The following is a 21194-nucleotide window of genomic DNA, read 5'->3' as shown; positions in this document are numbered from 1 at the left end:
TTGTTTATCATTTGATAAGTATAATATATAACATATAGTATGCAATATATATGATATAAAATATATATACATGTATTTTTTCTGAACTATTTTAGGGTAAGTTACATATATTATGGTGCTTTACAGCTAAATACTTCAGTGTGTATTTCTTACAAATAGGGATAGTACAGTTCAAATTTTACATTGATAAAATACTTTTATGAAATCTCTTGTTCATATCTGTTTCATCATTTGACAAATTTGATGTTGATACACTTTATAGCACTTTTATAATCCTATGAACCCTATAACATTATAGCAGTTTTAAAAACTCTTTGCAGAAGCTCCAAACTAGAGGCAGGCATTGAATGTAATTGTCATATCTTTTTAGCTTCCTTTAATCTGGGACATTTCCTCAACCTTTATTTGTCTTTTATGATAATGAGATTTTTGAAGAACACATTCCTCTTCCCTTTTTTTAGTAGAATGTTCCTCATTTTGTGTTTATCTGCTGTTTCCTTGAGATTAGATTGATGAAATGTACTCTCGGCTGGAACACTGAGTAGATGAATATTATGCAGTGCTGCACCTGTGCAGTATTACATAGATGTGGTATTGTATCTTTCTCAGGTTATGATGTCTGGAGGTACACAATGTCTATCTGCCCCTCACTGGTGGACCAACACTGGTCAAAGTGTTACCCAATTTCTCCACTGTATAATTACTGCTTTTTATTTTTTTGCTCCCCCAAACTCATAAGCAATCTGTAGGGAGACATCTTAAGACATGCAAATATCCTGGGGACTTCCCTAGCGATCCAGTGGTTAAGATTCCACATTCCCAATGCAGGAGTCCGGGTTTGATCCCTGGTCAGGGAACTAGATCCTGCATGCCGCAAATAAGATTCCCTGTGCCACAACTAAGACCCCATGCAGCCAAAGAAATAATTTTTTTAAAGACATGCAAACATCCTGCTCCTCATCAAAATTTCTTCCTAGCCTTAGCATCCACTGATGATTCTTGCCTGAGCCAATCTTTGTCATGATGGTTGAAAAATGATTCATTTAAAGTTTAAAATTGTGTTTGTATGTGTGTCTTTAACCTGGAATTGACTTTGTATAGCATGAGATAGGGATCAAATTCTGCCTCCTCCCTCTCTCTCCCGTATGGCTATAACTAACCAGCTCCATTTGTGGAAAAGCTCATTCTTACCCCATTGATTAGAAATGTCCACTTCTTCAGACGCCAAATTTCCATTTTTGCTGGGTTTGCTTCAATGTTCCCTAGTCTGTCCAATTGGTCTGTTTATCTCTGCACTGATACTGAAGTGCTTTAATTATTATAGTTTTGTAATAAGCTTTGATATATAGTAAGGCGACTATTCCATTACATTCTTCTTTGAACTTGTCTTATCCATTTTTGTCATCCTGACAGTTATATTCATTCACATAGAATTTCCATAACCATCTCGAGAGAGATTAAGAAACTTTCCCAAGGTCATAAAGCCAATACGGAGGAATGTGAACCTAGGCCTGCCAAAGGTCAGAGTTCTTTCCATTACTTCCTGGGGTTCTGCCTTCCCAAGGCCAAATGGATGGTGATCTAGGCATGGAGAAGTGGAGATCTGAGGATCAGGTGTGGACAGGTGAGAGGAGGCAGGTGTCAGACTGGGTCTGGGTTTGATCTCTGGCTGTAGACTCTACCAGCCAAGGCCTGGGGCTTGGACTTGGCTGACAGAACTGGACACAAGATTGGCGGGAATGGGACCCTAGGACGGACCACCCACAGGTGTCCACGGGCACATCCTGCCGCTTCCCAAGCTGAGCAGGGTAAAGTGGCAGTAGCCTGAAAGGGGGACCTGCAGCTGCTTTTATGCTGGGGGTTGTGGTGGGGGGCTCGGGAGGCATGGAGGGGAAAGAATCTGCCTGGCTGCCTGGAAGTTACGACAGAGCCCACCCCAGGGAGCCCCATCCTTCCCACCAGCTGCTCCCTGACCCTAATCAGCTTGGGGAGATTAAGGGCTCTGGCCTGCTGTTCCCACACCCCCGCCCTGGGCCCTGGCAAAGGAGACCTGTGGGAGGGCGTCGGAAGGATCTGCCTTGTGAACCCTCACCCCAGCCCAGGGCCCGAGCCCCGGACTTTCCGGTGAGTGCCAAAGACCCCTCCACATGGACTCCAGGTACCTTCTGCCAGAGAGAGACCATGGAAGGGTATGGGATTGTCCCCACTGACCCCCGACGGCTCTAAGAGGGGGGAGGGGCAGACAAGGGGGAGCGGGAAGCAGAGTAAAGCGGGGTGGGGGGGGGAGGGGAAGGGGTGCTTCCAGGCTACGTCCCTGAGCCCACAGAGCCGTCCAAGCCCGCGGAGGGGGGTGTGGAAGCAGGGACAAGCCGCGCGTTAATGGGGCTTTGAGAAACTGGGGGTTGCGGAGAGCCCTAAGAGAGCTCTGGGGGTCGCATCCGCTCATGCTGCTCTGTTTATGCCCCCAGACGCCGGCAATGACCGCCTGCGCCCTCCCCGCGGGTGGGCGTCGGGACCCGCGGCTCTGCGCCCGCACGCGGTGGGCTGCGTGTGCGCCCGGCCTCCCCGGGCCCCGGCCCCGGCCCCGGCCTCGGCTGCGGCCCCTGCTGCTCCTGCTTCTGCTCCTGCCGCGCTCTGTCCTCTCCGCCGTGTTCACAGTGGGGGTGCTGGGCCCCTGGGCCTGCGACCCCATCTTCGCCCGTGCCCGCCCGGACCTGGCCGCGCGCCTGGCCGCCGCCCGCCTGAACCGCGACGCTGCCCTGGAGGGCGGCTCCCGCTTCGACGTGGCGCTGCTGCCCGAGCCGTGCCGCACGCCGGGCTCGCTGGGGGCGGTGTCCTCCGCGCTCACCCGCGTCTCGGGCCTCGTGGGGCCCGTGAACCCCGCAGCCTGCCGGCCGGCCGAGCTACTAGCCCAAGAGGCGGGGGTCGCCCTGGTGCCCTGGGGCTGCCCCGGAACGCGGGCGGCGGGCACCACGGCTCCTGCGGGGACGCCCGCGGCGGATGCCCTCTACGCGCTCCTGCGCGCGTTCCGCTGGGCGCACGTGGCCCTGGTCACCGCCCCCCAGGACCTGTGGGTGGAGGCGGGACGCGCACTTTCCACCGCGCTCAGAGCCCGGGGGCTGCCCGTTGCCCTGGTGACCTCCATGGAGCCCTCCGACCTGTCTGGAGCCCGGGAGGCCCTGAGGAGGGTCCAAGACGGGCCCAGAGTCAGAGGTAGGCTCCCCTGCAGGATGCGGGGCGGCGGGGGTGGGGTGGGGGTGGGGGGTGGTTAGCCGTCCAGCGAGCAACCGACAGAGCACCGAGCCGAGTCTCTGTGTCTGCAGCAGTGATCATGGTGATGCACTCGGTCCTGCTGGGGGGCGAGGAGCAGCGCTGCTTACTGGAAGCTGCAGAGGAGCTGGGCCTGGCCGATGGTTCCCTGGTCTTCCTGCCCTTCGACACGCTCCACTACGCCTTGTCTCCAGGCCCAGACGCCTTGGCCGTGTTCGCCAACAGCTCACAGCTTCGCAAGGCCCACGATGCAGTGCTCACCCTCACGCGTCACTGTCCCCTGGGAGGCAGCGTGCTGGACAGCCTGCGCAGGGCCCAAGAGCGTCAGGAGCTGCCCCCTGACCTCAATCTGCAGCAGGTAGAGGGACCAGGGAGGAGGGAAGAGGGGAAGAGACCCAGGGAAGAGAACAAAGAAGAGCCAAGAAGGGGAGGTGGAGGCTGGAGGCAATGGGAAAAGAAGTGGATAGAGTCGATGGAATGAGAGGAGGATGCAGTCACTAGGAGGGAGGAGGATGCCAGGAGGGAGAGAATAACCAGCAGCTCTACGTGTTCTGGGTAATGTAGAGGCTCTGCCTTGCCTGCAGCATCTTAGTGTATTAGAATTTCTTCCAAAGTGTAGGCAATGAGACCTCTCAAGGTCAGCTCCAAGAAGCAAACTCTAACAAACTCTACACTGCAGCATCTTTTGCAGTCTGCTTCAAAGTAAACCCACTTCCAACACAGCCATGACATACAGTCTATAATAAACAGCTGGTGTTCTTAAGAGAGCAGGAAGAAGGGAGAATAGAGATCCAGTCCCCATGCCCAGTTCAGAGGCGTTTCCTCTGGGGCTTCATCAAGTGGTCTTAACTTTTTGAGAGTCTTACATCTTATGAGAAGCAGAAAGGTCCCTAGGTGGAGCCAAGGGCTTGTATAATCATCTAGATTCATAGCTTATTCCCAGTAATCAGCTAATACTCAGGATTCCCTGAGAACAGTGGTGAGATGGGATGGAGGGCAGGTGGAGAAAGAGAGGTGGGGAAAATGGTGGGAAAACCCTCTTCAGTTCTCAGTAAGTAGCACAGCCTTTCACTTAGCTGCCCAAGTGAGAGCCTTGGGAGTCATCCTTGATTCCTCTAACCCTTCCCCCAACATCCAGACATCAAGTTGCTTCCCAAAGGTCTTTTGAATCCATCTATTTCTCCATCCTCACTGTCACTCCCTTGGTTCAGCCTACAGCATCTGTGGTCCAGATCCCCAGATAAAATCTCCCAAATGGTCTCTGCTTCAACACTTACCTACCTCAGGCCTTTCTCCACCCAAAAATCAGATTGAACTTCAGAAATATGAGAGATCTGACTGTGTCACACCCCCATCCAAAGTTTCCCAGTGGCTTCTCTTGCCCTGGATAGAGACTGGTCTCTTCACTTGGCTTATTGGGTCTCATGTTGTCTTCTCTTCCTTCTTTCTTTTTTTTTTTTTTTTCTTCCTTCTTTCTTGAACTGCAGTCAGACCGAGCTACTTTGGGTTCCCCAGTTGTGGCCTTCTCTTCTGCTTCCATGCTCCTGGGTGTACTGTTCCTTCTCCCCTGTCCCCGCACGCCCCCAGATATTTCTGATTCTTCCCCTGAGGGGTGGTCACTTCTGGAAGCCTCTTCCTCCTCCCCCAGCCTGGGTCGGGGCCCTCTTTCCTGTCTCCTCAGCTCCCTCAGTTACCCCTGCCCTCACTCATGACACTGCCTTAGCTTCCCTGTCTGTCTCCCCCCACTAGATGAAAGATTCCTGGAGACAGGGACTCTGCCTTGTACCCCGATATATCCCTAGTGCTCTACACAGTGCCTGGCACTGTGTGAGATGGGAACTGAGAATAATAGGGAAGCTCGATGAGATCAGGCGGTTGCCTTGGGGGAAAAAAAAAGAAGGAAAAATAGAAAATAGAAGCCAAGCAAAAGATGAGAAAGAAGGCTTTCTGTGAATGGTAGGAATGATTAAAAAAATATATAGAGGGCAACCAAAAGGAGAGGGAAGAGAGGAGATGTAGGTGATGGAGTTAGAAATAACAAATAAGAAGAGCCTACGAGGCCTGAGAAGAGGAAAGGGCAGTGGCAAAAGGGGGTGGGATAGCCAATTGGAAGAGAGGAAGAGACAGCCAACGGGGAGAGAGGAACAGAGAGCCAATGCGGAGGGCTGTGGAACCACTAACTAGGAGGTGAGAACAGTTAAAATACAGAGGGCTTGAAGGACTGGAAGGGCCCAGTGAAAGGACAAATGGGGACAGTAAGTCCCCGTCTGTTTATGGGCATGACCCTGAAACTTGAGCCCCCTGCTCTTCCCCAGGTATCCCCTCTCTTCGGCACCATCTACGACTCCGTCTTCTTGTTGGCTGGGGGCGTGGCGCGAGCGCGAGCGGCCGCAGGTGGCGGCTGGGTGTCCGGAGCAGCCGTGGCCCGCCAAATCCGGGACGCCCAGGTGCCCGGCTTCTGTGGGGCCCTGGGCGGACCCGAGGAGCCCTCCTTTGTGCTACTGGACACGGATGCAGCAGGGGACCGGCTGTTCGCCACCTACGTGCTGGACCCCGCCCGGGGCTCCTTCCGCTCCGCTGGAACCCCGGTGCATTTTCCTAGAGGCGGACGGGGACCCGGGCCCGATCCCTCGTGTTGGTTCGACCCAGACGTTATCTGCAACGGAGGTGAGGGCGAGCATCCCAGCCCCCACTGAGACAGTGACCATGAACCCTCCACAAAGTGGTGAGAGAGAACTCTCTTCCCGTAACTCCTATTGGATGCCCTTCCAGGTCCTCCTTAGAGACCACTGGCTTGAGGACCCCTCTCTTGCCGCGCCCCCCCCCAGGCCTCTTGGAACTTTCTAGCATCCCCCCTCCCCCCCGCCCCCCCAGCTTACAGGACCCACGACCTTTCCCTAGATCCTGTTACGGGCTCCCATCCCCCTTCCCTGGAGCCTCCAGGATTTGACACGACTGCATACCTCCCTAGAGCGGATGCCTCTCCTCCACCACAGTCCTCAGCATCTCTCCCCTCATTGCCCCTCCAGGAGTGGAGCCCAGCGTCGTCTTTATCGGCTTCCTCCTGGTGGTCGGGGTGGGGCTGACAGGGGCCTTTCTGGCGCATTATTTTAGGTGAGTAGGGGAAGTAAGTAGAAGAGGAGTTTGGCTGTCCACCTGCCAGAAATGCAACTGTGAAGCAGACTGGGCCCACTCAAGAGCAGAAGAAGGGGGGGTGTTATTTGGAGAAGGGCAGAAGGAAGGAGTCCCAGGGGATGTCCGGTTTGGGGATGACTGCCCTCCCCTGAGCCAGCATGACCCCCTGCGGCATCCTCTCATGGACCCTGGTCCCCTTGGCGAAGATGACCTCCTTTCTCTGCCAGGCACCGGCTGCTTCACGTCCAAATGGTCTCCGGCCCCAACAAGATCATCCTGACGCTGGAAGACATCACCTTCCTCCACCCGCAAGGGGGCAGCTCCCGCAAGGTGGGGGAGGCAGAGAGCCAGGGTCCAGCTGTCCTCCCCTATATAGTCAGTCCCCTGCCTGGGCCAGCCCTCACCCCAGCCCCCACCTGGGAAGGCCTGCTTTCCGCTATGGCTCTGTCCCAGGTCTGAGTGCTGGGATCCGCACCCTCATGTGTGCAATGAGGGTCACGGCCCCTGTCCTGACCGCTTTCCCCAGATGGTGGGAAGCTCCAACAAGAAAATGAATGTTTATTTTGCTGTGTACTTGGGAAGTAATGTCATTATCACCTTCCCTAATTAAGATTTCTTCCCTTCCCTTCTTTAACCCCCAGACCTCAGCCTGACCTCCCTCAGCCCAGGACTCTGACCCCACGGTATATTTTGACCTCACGCACTGACCTCTACTCTCCAGGTGGCCCAGGGGAGCCGATCGAGCCTGGCCGCCCGCAGCACGTCAGATGTCCGCAGCATCCCCAGCCAGCGCCCGGACTGCACCAACATTGGCCTCTACGAGGTGAGCCTGGCCCCGGGCAGGCCGAGCTCTGTTCCTGGGGTCAAGTCATATCCGGCAGAGTCCAGGCAATGGGGTTCGGAGCCCAGAATGGGAACTAGGGAGAGTTCATGGATTCCTCCTCAAAGGGGAGCATCTGGAAATCCTTCCTGCTGGGGGATTTTCCCTTAGCCATTATCCACGTGAGGGCCCTTCGAAGGCCAACCACAGTGGCCTAAAGACTGGAGGCCTGACTGGTGGGGTGTGTGATGGGACCAGCACGTAAACTGAAGTGGCCACTGAGGCCATCCCTGCCCTGTTGGGAGCTGCTGGTTCTCCCCCTCAGTGATCCGAGCCTTTGGGTTACTGAAGGGCACAGGCCTCCCTGGAAGGATTGGGACAGAGGCTCATCTGGGATGTGATCTCACGGTCACAAAAAGATCTTTTCCAGGATTGAATTGTTCAGGATGGGGAGTTTCCAGATGGGGCTCTCTGACTCAAGCCAGACCAACGTTTTGGCCGCACCCAGCCTTTCTACCCAAATCAGATCAGACTCTGGAACAGCAAGACTTAGAGGGCAAAAAGAATGTCACAAAAGGGCATTAGGACATTCACTACGGGGTCAGCAAATCTGAATGTGGTGAGATGGGTGGGAGATAATGTGAACAGATTCAGAGAGAGCTGAGAGAGCTCCGCTAATCAAGAGGGAGTGGAGATCTCGAGCTCCTGTGTGTCGCATCGTGGAGAGAATGCAGAGACTCCTAGCACGTCACCTAGAGGCCACTGCAGCCATTTCCCAGCAGAACGCTGCTGTCATTTGGGGAGGACCCTATGCCTTGAAGAATGTTTAGTGCCACTTGTCTGTGACTCTGTCCATGAACCACAGGCCCCAGGTTCTGTGACAATTAAAAATGTCTCCACATTTATTTCCAAATCTTTAGGGGTCAGTACCAAACCCCCAGAATTCCCTTCTAGTCCAAATCCTTCATCAACAGACAAGGCCAACTACATAATTTGCAAGGTCTAGGGCAAAATAAAAATGAAGGGCCCCTTGTTCATTCAAGATGACAACAGCAGATCATTGAACCAAGCTCAGGCTCTTCTGAGCACTGGATGCTGCGGGGTGACTGCACGGGTCGCACGCTCATGAACTGGCCCTGCCAACAGCTGAGGACAGGGAGGCCCAGAGCCTGCAGGGGACCTGTCTATTCTTCACAGTTAGCCTGATCTACCCAGACTCCTGGCTCCTAGCACAGTGCTCTCTCACGGTGGCAGGTGGTGATGAGGGCTCTGAGCTCAATGACACTTGTGGTGGTGATGGCTCACTTAATAGGGCTGTTGGTTAGTGCATCTGGGGTGGTGAGGACAGCGCTTTGCATCTCTCTTCCCCATGGGTGGGCTTTCACCCCGCTGGCTGTGACATGGACTGGCAGACACACCTCCTGATGCCCTTTGTCTCATGGGAGATGGGTTCTGGGGCAGTGAGCCAAGGGAACCGTGGGGGCTCCATAGGGCTCCTCACATCATGGGGGTTTTTTGTTTGTTTTTAAGAGAATAGATCCAACTGGGGGTTTTATTTTTATTGTTTATTTTTTGGCTTTGTTGGGTCTTTGTTCTGCGCGTGGGCTTTCTCTAGTTGTGGCGAGTGGGGGCGACTCTTTGTTGTGATGCTTGGGCTTCTCATTGTGGCGCCTTCTCTTGTTGCAGAGCCCGGGCTCTAGGTGCTCGGGCTTCAGTAGTTGCAGCACACGGGCTCAGTAGCTGCGGTGCATGGGCTTAGTTGCTCTGCAGGATGTCAGATCTTCCCAGACCAGGGATCGAACCCATGTCCCCTGCATTGGTGGGAAGATTCTTAACCACTGTGCCAGCTAGGAGGTCCCTTGGCAGGCTGATTCTTAACCACTGCGCCACCAGGGGAGTCCCTCATCATGGGGTTTTAAGAAACTGAGTTCACTACTCCTGTCTCTGCTCCAGGGAGACTGGGTTTGGCTGAAGAAGTTCCCAGGGGATCAGCACATAGCTATCCGCCCAGCCACCAAAATGGCCTTCTCCAAGGTGAGAGTGGGCCTATGATGGGGTCCGGGGTGGCCATCATTTCCTCCCTCCTTGCCTCCTCTTTACAGCTGCGTCCAAGTAGGCCCCATCGTAGGGGAGACCAAGGGTCCTCAGCGAAGTGTCCCCTCCTCTCTAAAGCAGGTTTCCCATCATGCCCTCTTATAACACTAGTTCCTTCCTCTGAGGTGTTTATCATAGTTTGTAAGTGTCTGTGCCCCTGTGTGTGCTTGCGTATTTCTTACCTGCTTCCCTCCCTGACCTGTGAGCTGAGTGAGGGCTTTGCCCCTGCCCCCTCCATTGTATTAACATTGCCAGCACCCAGCATAGTGTCTGGAACATTAGAGACACCCAATGAATGTTTGTTGAGTGACTGATAGAAAATAAATGGGTTTCCAGTTCTGTCAGGCTACTTGCACAGAATGGCCTGGTTGGTGCATACTGGGTGAAGTGGAAAATTGGGAAGGAGGCTATAAACTGGCTTATTCTGGTCATTGCAACCTTAATGCCCCCCCTTACCCCTAACACCATACAGCCTGGGCCTGGCCTCCTTCCCGGATGCCTCCGTAGAAGCTCTTGGTCACAGCTGCAGAATGACTTAAGGGGACTACCAGTAGTTATTGGACTAAATCACCATTTAATAACAGGACGTCAAGATGAAAAGAAGCCCCTTTATTGGACCAAAGGAAAGCTGAAAAGGGCACCAGTCACCCACAAGCCCCCATTTTCCCAGCCAGACTGTGAGGTCCTCTGTCCTGCTGAGGGGGTGTGGCCTTGCCGTTGGCTCCTCTGGGATACAGCTTCACTGCTCAGTCCTTCCCTAACTTGGTGGGGGTGGGGTGGGGGGAGGGCTCAGACGTATCTGGCACAGGGATGTGACCAAGTAAAGCTGCCCTGGGCTGAGTCCACAAGCACAAGCCATTTCTGGTCTGCCCGATTCTCCCCCAAGAGGCTGTTGTATCAGAAGTGGGGGGTGGGTACCAGGAGCTTCTCCTTCATGAGGTGTTTTCTCTTAAGACCCAGGAAGTTCAATGTCTTATGGTTAATAAATCAGAACTTGCCTGGGTCCTGATTACCAGAGCAAAGTTGTCTTTTCATTCATACCTTTAAGTTAAACCATGTTCAGCGTCTGAACGGTGGCCTTTGACTAAGTTGTCTTTTCCAGAAAGAGAAGTTATCTGTAGAAGGAAGCCCCTTACATGCCCTATAGACCTTTCCAATCACCATTTTTAATTCCATCTTCCGAGCAAAAGCAGATCTGAATAACAAGCCTCCTCCCCACCTCGCTCCCACAACAGCAAATGCCTGTTAATTTCCTGCCCGCCCCCCCCCCCACCCCGCCCCCAGATCCGGGAGCTCCGGCATGAGAACGTGGCCCTCTACCTGGGGCTCTTCCTGGCGGGGGGAACTGGCAGCACCGCGGCCCCCGGGGAAGGCATGCTGGCTGTCGTCTCAGAGCACTGTGCCCGCGGCTCCCTCCACGACCTTCTCGCCCAGAGAGACATAAAGCTGGACTGGATGTTCAAGTCCTCCCTCCTACTGGACCTCATCAAGGTGTGCGTGTGGGGGTGGGACCGGGTGGGATGCGCCTGGGAGGAGCCTGCAGGGGAACCGCGTGGGCTGAGGCTGCCCTTGACGCCACCCTTCCCAGGGAATAAGGTATCTGCACCACCGAGGCGTGGCCCATGGGCGGCTGAAGTCACGGAACTGCGTGGTGGACGGGAGGTTCGTGCTTAAAGTCACCGACCACGGTCATGGGCGACTGCTGGAAGCGCAGAGGGTGTTACCGGAGCCTCCCAGCGCGGAGGGTAGGATTCCTGACTGCCTCCCGGGCGGACGAGCAGCCCCCGCATCCCCATCTTTTCAAAGGCCTCTCCTTTCCTCCTTCCCTCGCACTCTCTCCATCCCACATCCACCGGACGCCACGGAAAAGGTCTGGTGACCGGAGCTGAGGAGGGTGGGCTCCGTGACTGGGGAGGCGGGGACTTGTTAAGGGGCGGGACTTGTGCCTGGGGGGCGGAGCTCCTGCCCTCGCCGGGGGTCTGCTTCTAGCCGGGCTTCGCCTAAGGGCGGCGCCTTGTGCCCAAGGGACCCAGTCTTCTCTGGGCACCGCTTTGTCTGCTTGAAGGGCGGGGCCTACTTGCGAGGGCCCGGCTTTGGGTTTCTGGTAGTTTCTCCTGCGGATACCTGCGGGCAGCGGCGCCAGACTCAGGCCGGGGGGTGGAGCCGGTGCGAGCCTGGGCTTTCTGGTGAGGGTGGGGGGATCTGTCCCCAGCGCCCCCGTGGCCCTCCGCGTGCCCACGCCCCCTTCCCCGACCCCAGACCAGCTATGGACAGCCCCGGAGCTGCTTCGGGACCCGGCCCTGGAGCGCCGGGGCACGCTGGCCGGCGACGTCTTCAGCCTGGGCATCATCATGCAAGAGGTCGTGTGCCGCAGCGCCCCCTACGCCATGCTGGAGCTGGCTCCCGAGGGTACGGCCGCCCCTCGCCTGGCCTTTGGGCCGGAAAGACACCCTGCTGTTAGGCAGAGACCCAGCCTCGCTCGGTGCTGAGACTTACTTCTGTGGGCCTCCCTAAAGCTGGGCTCTGAAGGGTCAGGGCAGTGGAGAGTCAAGCTTCAGGATGGGAGGGGGCGGCCTTCCAGCGCCCAGACTTCAGTGGTTTCCTCTGGCCCGATCCTGAACCCAGCCTGCTCCCGCAAGGCTGGTAGCAAGCTCCTCTCTGGTCCTTAGGGGCCCCAGGGAGGCAGCACGATAGGGGGAAGGGGGGAAGAGAGCAGGTGGACCTGGTTCAGACCCACGTTACCATCTATAGGACATAGTAAACTACTTGATCTCTCTAACCCTCACTTTTCTTATGTGCAATAAATGGCAGTCTCTTTGCGTGTCACCTCTTACTGCCCCCTGCCCCCCAGGGTTCAGGGTCCTCCTGTTGCTCCCAGCAACCACCTCTCACACTACACTTCCCCACATACTGTAGCCTCCCCTTCCAGTCCCCGCCTCTTGAACTTCAACTGTCAGGCCAGAGTCAGAGGTGGCATCTGTTCTGCCACACCCCCCCTCTTTCCGCTTCATGCCTCCAGAAGTGGTGAAGAGGGTACAGAGCCCCCCTCCACTGTGTCGGCCCTCGGTGTCCATAGACCAGGCGCCCATGGAGTGCATCCGGCTGATGAAACAGTGCTGGGCGGAGCAGCCGGAACTTCGGCCCTCCATGGACCGCACCTTTGACCTGGTCAGGGGCTGGGCTGGGCAACGGCTGGGCTGGCCACTTGCCAGCAGCTTGGGGTGGAGGAGGGGGGCTGCAGGAAGGCAGGCTGGCAGGATCTCTTAACTTCCAGGCTACTTCCTAAGGGGTAGCCTGAGGATTAAGGGTTTGGGGGGAGCAGAGTTAGAATGGGGGCTGCGGAGGCCTTCGGAGTGGGAGATGGAGCTCTGGGTGGGAGAAATATTTAATTGAATTCAAATAACATTTCTTGAGTATGTGTTTGGCCTAGTGTGGGAGGAAGACCCCTGGCCTGGGAGTCCAAAGACTGGGCTGGTTCCACTGCCTTGTCACTTCCTAACAGAACAGCTGACCTCCTAATAATGTGTGAAAACACAGCGCCCCGCGCGGGGTGGCGCAGGCTCGATGAGTACCAGATGCCGGGGGGGGTGAGCAGAGGATCAGGCCTAATACAGCCCCATGAGAGTGGCACGGCAGCCCCACCAGCTTCCTCCTCCTCCTAGTTCAAGAGCATCAACAAGGGCCGGAAGATGAACATCATTGACTCGATGCTGCGGATGCTGGAGCAGTACTCCAGTAACCTGGAGGACCTGATCCGCGAGCGCACGGAGGAACTGGAGCTGGAGAAGCAGAAGACGGACCGGCTGCTCACACAGATGCTGCCTCCGTGGGTGCCTATGGGGAGAGGTGGGCGGGGAGGACAGCTGGGGTCCAGCCAGATGGGGGCGGCCTCTGGGGAACCTCACCGCCTGCCATCCCCAGGTCTGTGGCTGAGGCGCTGAAGATGGGGACACCCGTGGAGCCCGAGTATTTTGAGGAGGTGACACTGTACTTCAGTGACATTGTGGGTTTCACCACCATCTCAGCCATGAGTGAGCCCATCGAAGTGGTGGACCTGCTCAACGACCTCTACACGCTCTTTGATGCCATCATCGGCTCCCATGACGTCTACAAGGTGGGGTGTGTAGGGGGCAAGCCCTCCTTCAGCTTCACCAGCCCCCAGCCTCCCTGCCCCGCGGCCACCAGCACCATCCTCTTTCCCAGCCCACCTGTCCCTTTTCTCTTCTGCCAGTCCCGCCAGTTCCCAGCTCAGTGCCCCAGCTGGAAGGCTCCCCGGGTTCTCTGCACTCAGCCCGGTTTAGGCCTCCTGACACGGGACGGCAGCCTTGGCGGGGGCGCTCAGTACTGAATTCTCTCCTCAGGTGGAGACAATCGGGGACGCCTATATGGTGGCCTCAGGGCTGCCCCAGCGGAACGGGCAGCGGCACGCAGCAGAGATCGCCAACATGGCCCTGGACATCCTCAGCGCCGTGGGCACCTTCCGCATGCGCCACATGCCCGAGGTGCCCGTGCGCATCCGCATCGGCCTGCACTCGGGTAACTCCGCGCCCTCCCGGCTCTCCAGCCCGTCTCGCTGGTTAGCGCCGGCTCCAGATTCCTTGGACACGGGACAAACTCGTGGAGTGGGCGGCGGGCGGGGACTTGAAGCCACCGTTTCACACCAGGCACTCCGTTGTAATTGGGAGGGTACCCTTGAGAGGGTTTCTTTGGGAAGCCAGTGGAGATTATGGGGTGCTATAGGCCCGCGAGCCCGAGGTGCCACCCAGTCGCCAGCAGGCCAACTTCAGCGTGGGCCCACCCGCCAACCCTGCGTGTCCGCAGGCCCGTGCGTGGCGGGCGTGGTGGGCCTCACGATGCCGCGGTACTGCCTGTTTGGGGACACGGTCAACACCGCCTCGCGCATGGAGTCCACCGGGCTGCGTGAGTGTGACTGGGCGGGAGGGGCGGGGAGGGGCGTGGGAGGTGTCCCCTGCGCTCACGGTGTCCCCTGCCGTCCCAGCCTACCGCATCCACGTGAACAAGAGTACCGTGCGGATTCTCTCTGCCCTGAACGAGGGCTTCCAGACTGAGGTGCGCGGTCGCACGGAGCTGAAGGTGAGGCCGGGCTGGAAGCCACAGCTCGCGGTGCCTGGTTCCACTTAGGCCTTGAGATGCACCGGCCCTCACCCCAGGCCGCCTAAGTCCTCCCCTCCCGTGTGTCTCCCCAGGGCAAGGGTGCCGAGGAAACGTACTGGCTGGTGGGCAGACGTGGCTTCAACAAGCCCATCCCCAAACCGCCTGACCTACAACCAGGGTGAGGATCCAGCACCCACACGCAAAGACCGAGTTGGCTCCTCCAGCCCCTCTTCCCACTCCTGCCCTGCACTTGGCCCCCACAAAGAGAGATGACCTGGGCCTTGCCCTCCTACTGCCTATTCTCCCTCCGTGAGGCTGCCCGTCCCTTCCCCAACAGGGCCAGTAACCACGGCATCAGCCTGCACGAGATCCCCCCTGATCGGCGCCAAAAGCTGGAGAAGGCAAGACCGGGCCAGTTTTCGGGAAAGTGAGGCCGGGCCTGGGATAAGGTACTGCCCCGGGGGCTACACACATGCATCCTGGAGGACAGGCCCCTCTTCCCCAGCCTGGGGACCTAGCGCTGCCTGCCTGCAGACCATCCCACTCAAGCCAGGTGTCCCCATCCATCTCTGACTTCGTGAGCCCAGGCTGGTTCCTCAACCCAGGGATCTCCCAGCCGCAGGGATCCTGGCTCAGTAGGTCTCGAGTGGGCCGGGAATCCAGACTCGAGAATGCCTTTAAACATGACCTTCTGGAACTTTTACTCGGACACTCCCTCCCCCCTGCCCCCCTTGACCAGCCCCTCCCCTCGGCCCTGCAGGCTGTGCACTGGGCCAGAGACAAACTCTAGGAAGCAATACTTACCAGAGGACGAGGTGACTGCTGCTCCTAGAGCAGAATCCCTGCCCTCTGCCCTCCAAGAAACTCTGCTCCATGACCCTCCCCGCCTGAGGCCAGCCCCCACGACACCTTTCCACGATTTCCCTCTGAGACACTCCTCTTTCCCTCAGGATTATTCCAGAAGGTCCTTTTCCTGAAAGTTGCTGCTGTAGGTGACCAAAAGTCTGGCTAATACCAGTGGCTTCTGTCCAGCTCTGCCTCAAAGGATTCTGAGCCTTTACAAGAGCTCGTGGCAAACACGCTGTGTGACCTTTGGAAAGTCTCATGCACTCTCTGGGCTTGGGTTCCCCTCCGTGGTAAAATGAAGAGTGGCCTAGGTGGTTTCCACACCCCCCGGCCCTGATAGCTGGACTTCAGAATGGTTGGCCTTGGGACACAGGGCACTGGGCACACGACCTCCAGCCCCAGTGACCCTGAACCCATCAGGAAGGCCCCAGGAAGGAGGATCTGGGGTTGGATGTCCCAACTCCAGAGGCGGTGGAGACCACCTGTTCCACCAGAGCAGGGGTTGTCACGTGGCCTGAGGATTCAAAGGCTTCTGTTCAGCCTCAAGCGTCCTTCCCTTCTCCATCCTGCACCGGTCAGAAACTGACTCCTTCTCCTGTGCAATAACCACACACCTCGCCCAAGTGCAGAGAAAAGCTTGCTTCAAAGCTTTGGGGAAAGGAAGGTAAATGAACTGCACCAAACCTCTACTAACCAGAACACCCAGGAAGAGTAGTATTCTCTGTTTAACTGGATGCTGCTGAGTAGGCAGTTGGACAGAAAATCCTCCCAGGTTAGATGTTTGTGACACGTGTCAACCCCTCCCATCCTGGTAAGTCCCCAGGTAAAGTTTCTTTTGTGGAACTTGGATGTCCCAGAGCCTGGGCCTTGGCGTGTTGGACTCTGGGTGGCCTTCACCATTCCTGCAGACCCTGGCAGAAATCAGCAGCAGCTGCAGCCACCCAGGCTGTCGCTCTAGGTGGTGAGCCTCCCGTCCCTGGAGGTGTGCAAGCAGAACTGGAGACATCTTTGAGCAGTGACAGAACAGACAGAGGGACTTCCTAGGCAGCAGGATGAACCTAATCCTCACCACACAGTGTGGTTAGTCGGCCAGCAGCAGTGACATCACCTGGGAGCTTATTAGCAGTGCAGGATCTCAGGCCCAGTTGTATTGAAACAGAATCCACACTTTAAAAAAGCCCCTTCAGAGCATTTATATGCACATTAAAGTTTCCAAGTCATGGAACTAAAGGATCCTAGGATCCCTAAAATCTCAGAACTGCTAAGATTTCATCAAAATCAGGCTAGAAACTAGCTCCAAGACTTGTTTTCTTTGACCAATGGAGTGGTTTTGTTTTTGTCTTGAGCTAACATTTAGAAATCTAGATACCACATTGTAAAAACGTCTACCAAATTTCCTTCTCTGAAATCAAGAGCCCCACATGGGGGCAATTGTTGACTTCCTGCTGGAGCTAAAGAGCAACCATCCCCTCGTTCCCTCTCTCCAGGGTTTCACTTTTCCTTTCTCACAGTGCCGATCACTCCCCATGGAGTCCAAGACACCAAGATTTTCTGAGCATCTCTTATGTACCTGTCTGGTGCCTGTAGACATTAGACCTCAGGACTCTGGAGTAGCTGACATTAGGATTACAGGCACTGCTGGAGGTTGCTTTGCCTGACTTGTGAAATCCACAAGCTTAGTGGTCTTCCCATCCTTCCTAAAGGCAGAGAAAGAACGGACAAGAAATCTAAAATCCAGCACTTTGTAGGTTCTGGTTACTTAAGGTGGTGCTGCTCTAGTATCATAGTATAATTTTAAAAAACATTTTAAAATGAATTTGGAGATGAATTAAGGATTTTTTTAAAACCCTGCTGCACACACACACAATATTTTTTAAGTTACGTACATTCTGAAACATCTCTCTTCAGATTTTCTCTGTACTTAAGTTCCAGGGATTGAGGGCAGGCTCTGCATTGCTGGCGTCGGACCTGACCCTGTGGACGTAGCTCTCACACACCTGCCTCTTCCTTCCCTCCCTTCCTACGCGGCTCCGCCCCTTCCTTCTCCTTCCCTCCCTGCCTGTGAGGGGCCTAGGGATAGTTACTTGCCTATGATTCAGGGGAGCTTTGGGAAAGGGTTGATCTGGGGTTAGATGCAAGAGGATTAGTATAGACAGGCTAGGGCGGGACACCCCCCAGGGCCCAAACCCAGTTCGGGGCAGAGGTGGGGCAGGCGGAGCTGAGCCGGTCCCTTCCCACCCTCAGCTCAGCCTTGTTCCCAGGACTCCGTCTCAGAGGAGCCCGTGCCCGTGACCAGGAGAGAGACTGGTAAAGGAGAGGCCTGTCTTCCTCCCCAGCTGGGCGGACTCAGGACCACGCGTCCCAGAGCTCAGAGGGCTGGTGGGAGAAGAGGAAGGAAACAAGCTGTGGTCTCCTCTCTGCCCCAGTCTCCGCTCTCTTCCCAGCAGTTTCTCCCTGCCTTTCTCCTTTTTCCGTGGAACCTTTTCTCCTGGGCCCAGTCAGTCTCCTAGAGCCCTGCTGCCCTCAGACCCATGTCCTCTTCACCTGGTCAGCCCTGTTGTTCCTGGGACCCGGGCAACTCCCAGCCCAGAGAGCACCTGGCTTGGCCACTAGGCACCCCCCACCCTCAGCCGTGTTTACACTACCTCGGCCAGCTGGCCTGTGCCCGGAGCCCACACTCGGGGACGGCCTTGCCTTCGGGATGGCTCTGTAGCCAGGACCGGCGACGGCCGAAGCAGGGACCACCCGCAGCTGCTGCTGCTTCCATCCCGTAGCCGGGATGCTGCATCACGTCCTGGGGCTCACCTGGCGCCTTCTGTCTGTGCTGCTCCTCAGGGTCTGGGCCCTGCTCCCCATCCCCACCTGCAGTGGGCCCCAGCACCCCTCTTTGGAGAATCTGTGACCCTGCACTGTGGGGCTGTGTCCACCAGGATCTTCTGGACTGTGCACTGCGCACACCAGGCCACGTGCCGTAGTGTTGGGTCCTGGGAGCGAGCGGGCTGGAATAAAGATGTGCTTTCCTTCATTTCATGGTTTGTGGTCCTTTTGGCCTGGGTGGTGTGAACACCCCCATTCCTGAAGTGTTCGAACCTGGCATTGCCATGGAGGGCTTCAGATAAGGGGTGAACCCTAGAGATGACCTAGGCAGGGGGAAGTGAACTGGGGTCAAAAACCTGCCGGGAACCCCTCTGCTCAGGGGGTCTGCTCTGAGGGAACCAAGCAGGGAAGCTACAGGCCTTTCAGGCTTCTAGGAAAGACCAGGGTCTCTGAGCCTCTGGAAATGGGTGGTGTGGCCTCATCCCTTGGTCACAGGCAGAAGAGAGGAAGGAGGAGAGTGGCAGAGTTTGTCTATGGCCAGGACCCAGAATTCATGGAACTTAGAGTCAAAGACTGAGGGAATGGAGCCCCCAAAGGGGAAGCTGAGGTCCATGGTCTCTGGACAAGGCCTCACCAACAGCCCACACTCGACTTCCAACCCTTCCAGAGCCAGCCACTTGCACATTAGAACAGGACAGACCATCCCAAAGCCACCCATGGGTGACCAGCCCATTGGTCATCCATTTTCTTTGAGCCCAGCTACCCCTGCCCCAAGCTCAATGTTTCTGACGTGTTGATTCATGATGGACATCAGGTGTTCTGCCTTCCTAGCGTCCGTCTCCTCGATGCTGGGCCACCATCCCTGCCCTATTCTCAGTCCCTGTGGAACTGGGTGGAACTGATCCCAGACCTCCCTCCAGTCCTGCCCAATCGCTCCATCCCTCTGGCCACAGGGATTGCTTCAAGGACAGGCAGATGACCTGGGCCAGGCAAACAAGGTTTCGTGTTGAGACATTGCTAGAAGCCAAGGGAAGAAGCTGGATCTCTTCTCTGGGGTTGCTGAGATGAGGTGACGCTGAATGGTCGCGCCACCACAGAGAAGAAGCAGAACTGACAGACGGGCAGTGACTGTCTTACTGCCACTTGTTTGAGCATCTACCCTTCGCTGGGCTTAACCAGATCCCTCTGGTCACGTACGACGGGCTAGCAAGTTGTTTTCCTTGCTTAAGCCAATTGAATTGGGTTTTCTGTTCTTTGTAATCAAAAGTGTCCTGATAGACATTTCTCAAATGAATTATGAAAAGTGGTGAGGGTTAGACTGGTTTAACAGGAAAGAAAAGGAGGAAAACACTGAATCTGGAGGGAGAAGGAAGTGAAGGATGAATGACGAGAGAAGACATCTCTCCCTAAGCCTTGACTCCACCAAGAGTCAGCCCGGGCCCTTCCCTGCGGTATGACTGTTCCTGAAAACTCCTTTTACGGGGAACCTAACCTGGGCAGAGGTTAGGACCTTGTGAGAGAAAATGCGCACAGCCTGGTAGCCTTGTCAGAACTCTCATGCTGACTCAGCATTTAGAAGGTGGAGCAATCTTTGAGGTCCTGCCCCAGAGGAGATGATGAGGCAAAGGAGAGTGAGGTGAGGGTTCTAAGCTCAGCGCATCTTGCTTGTTAATATCCTCGTGAGTTAGTGACCAGACCTTGACGGGGAGGTGAGGATGGGTTAGATGGCTCCCCCTGCTCCCAGAGCGGGGAAGGGAGTAGAGAAACTGGGGACAAGGACAACTGCGATCTCTGGGAGACCCAGGTTCCCGCAGAGAGGAGCTTGTTTGTCACAGTCCAGAGCCTCGCCCATCCAACCTAAAACCGTTTGTCACCTCCAGCAGGAACACTGCCCTTTACCACCCACCCCCGCATCTGGGTCCCTGGACCTGGACCCCGAGAGGGGCGTGCCATCCAGGCACTCACCCATTCTGTCACAGGGAACATGGATCCCACCACCTAAAAAGCACGTCCCCATATACACCTCTAATCCTCACACAACCCAGTTTACGCACACATGGCAGCTGAGGCTCCCAGGGAAAAAGCCTTGTCAATCACCGCAGGTCCGGCAAATCTTGGGATCAGGAAGCACGTCCAGGAGTTCAGGCTCTGAGTCTCGGGGCGGCTCTCGGGGACGCTCTGGAGATGTTTCTTTCACACGACAGTCGTGTTCTTTTCTGCAAGAACACGACTTGGACGCCGCATCAATGTCTGTATAATCAGATTATTAAAGACGTTTGACTTGCTGGGGTACGAACGTGAACCCATTTTACATTTCTCCAACCAGTGCCTCCCAGAGTCCAGTCCAGTTGAAAACTCCCATCTCCGAATCTGTTCTGAAGGTCTGCTCCTCCCCACGCCTGTCAGGGCCCTGGGTGGGGGGTGGGGGCGTGAGAGGAGGCGTGCCTGCCCACTCCATCCCTCCTCCCCCGACTCTGGCTCCTCCACCCGGAGAGAGGAGGGACACGGGGCATAATTTGATGCTGGCACCCCCCCCCCGCCCCCTCATTCTTCAAGGGAGGAATACAGCAGAAGCTTGCCTGGTTGCCAACCGGGGAAAATGCCCCGGTCTCACTTTGGCTCGGCTGCTGCTGACTGCGGCTGGGGGTGCCGTCCTGCCTACCTGGGCACAGGTGATTTCACCGTGAAGCTAATAAAATTGAAACATCACAATCTCTCACCTGCAGAAGTCCCTTCCAGGCCCCGCTACCCAATTTTGAATTCCTTTTCTTAAAGGGGGCCTTCAAAGTTGGATAAACTTGGGAATTCCCTGGTGGTCCAGTGGTTAGGACTCTGTGCTTTCACTGCCGAGGGCCTGGGTTCAATCCCTGGTCAGAGAACTAAGATCTCACAAGCCGTGCGGCCAGGCACCCCTCCACCCCTAAATAAAACGTTGGATGAGCTGCAGGTCCCCACAACATTTGGATCCGTCCTGGGTATAGTCCCCTGGGGGTTGGGGATCGGCTTCCCCAGCCTTCTTCATCACTAAAGACCCCCGAGAAAGCAGCAGCCATGTCTTTCTTTAGCCTGACAGAGGTAGGCCACCCCCACACCTTTC

At 56.1% G+C, this 21194-nt stretch overlaps 1 protein-coding gene and 1 long non-coding RNA gene across 2 annotated transcripts in view; one reads left to right on the top strand and one right to left on the bottom strand.

The window, feature by feature from the left end:
* Window positions 1-2023: 2023 nt before the first annotated feature.
* GUCY2D (guanylate cyclase 2D, retinal) lies at window positions 2024-18293 on the top strand. Its single transcript, XM_057714156.1, has 20 exons — window positions 2024-2124; window positions 2469-3213; window positions 3324-3628; window positions 5586-5937; window positions 6300-6384; window positions 6633-6735; window positions 7127-7228; window positions 9179-9259; window positions 10604-10810; window positions 10908-11064; window positions 11579-11728; window positions 12339-12487; window positions 12982-13145; window positions 13241-13433; window positions 13681-13855; window positions 14141-14239; window positions 14319-14413; window positions 14527-14612; window positions 14772-14883; window positions 15385-18293. The coding sequence occupies exons 2-19, from the start codon at window positions 2478-2480 to the stop codon at window positions 14863-14865; spliced, it is 3333 nt and encodes a 1110-aa protein (XP_057570139.1). The 5' UTR covers window positions 2024-2124; window positions 2469-2477; the 3' UTR covers window positions 14866-14883; window positions 15385-18293.
* LOC130839765 (uncharacterized) overlaps window positions 9909-21194 on the bottom strand; it is a 24642-nt gene continuing 13356 nt past the window's right edge. The window contains exons 4-5 of the long non-coding RNA XR_009049890.1: window positions 20152-20347; window positions 9909-13153 (exon numbers count right to left, since the gene is read on the bottom strand). This is a non-coding gene — a long non-coding RNA (uncharacterized LOC130839765). The remainder of the gene's footprint in view (window positions 13154-20151; window positions 20348-21194) is intronic.

The sequence above is a fragment of the Hippopotamus amphibius genome, chromosome 17, assembly GCF_030028045.1.
Source record: "Hippopotamus amphibius kiboko isolate mHipAmp2 chromosome 17, mHipAmp2.hap2, whole genome shotgun sequence".
NCBI classification, from domain to species: domain Eukaryota; kingdom Metazoa; phylum Chordata; class Mammalia; order Artiodactyla; family Hippopotamidae; genus Hippopotamus; species Hippopotamus amphibius.
Note: the sequence above shows the minus strand (reverse complement) of the source record. Positions and strands in the feature narration are given on the sequence as shown.

Excerpts from the sequence above, each read along its gene's own strand:
- GUCY2D (XM_057714156.1), top strand. The coding sequence starts at position 2,478 with ATGACCGCCTGCGCCCTCCCCGCGGGTGGGCGTCGGGACCCGCGGCTC. Across the intron at positions 9,260-10,603 it reads CCAAAATGGCCTTCTCCAAG|ATCCGGGAGCTCCGGCATGA; the intron begins GTGAGAGTGGGC and ends CCCCGCCCCCAG. Across the intron at positions 14,414-14,526 it reads GCGGTCGCACGGAGCTGAAG|GGCAAGGGTGCCGAGGAAAC; the intron begins GTGAGGCCGGGC and ends GTGTCTCCCCAG.